General features: G+C 37.6%; 1 protein-coding gene across 1 annotated transcript in view; it reads left to right on the top strand.

The window, feature by feature from the left end:
- Window positions 1-244, top strand: part of LOC118748328 (protein abrupt-like) — a 744-nt gene extending 500 nt beyond the window's left edge. Inside the window, exon 3 of the mRNA XM_036482702.1 lies at window positions 110-244. Coding sequence (XP_036338595.1) covers window positions 110-244 — 135 coding nt within the window. The remainder of the gene's footprint in view (window positions 1-109) is intronic.
- Window positions 245-386: the final 142 nt, after the last annotated feature.

Below are 386 nucleotides of genomic sequence, written 5' to 3' on the forward strand. Positions count from 1 at the left end.
CGAAAATGTGGACGCAATGCTGAAGGCAGCAATATATTTGAAGTTGGTTGAAGCGGTGGTCGATTGTGTTGACTATATTTTGGAACATATAACTGACTATACACTGCAGCGGGCATATTGTTTAGAGCGCGAAACTCAGTGTGTACCACTGTATACGAAACTGTTGGAATATGAAATAAATAATTTCATGGAGGTGAGTCATAATGCTTTACCTCGATTTCGTACTATCATTCCACCAGCTTAATAATAATATACTTACACTTTTGCTAAGTGTTTGGCCGAGCTTCTCCAATTTGTGGTGTGTGTCCTGATGTTATAAGACTAATGGAGAATCAATTTTACGAAGCCATTTTCAGAATGGTAGATCTTCTGTTTGTTTATTACCT

Source organism: Rhagoletis pomonella, unplaced genomic scaffold, assembly GCF_013731165.1.
Source record: "Rhagoletis pomonella isolate Grant_MI unplaced genomic scaffold, Rhpom_1.0 Rhpom_scaffold_00013, whole genome shotgun sequence".
Taxonomy (NCBI): Eukaryota; Metazoa; Arthropoda; class Insecta; order Diptera; family Tephritidae; genus Rhagoletis; species Rhagoletis pomonella.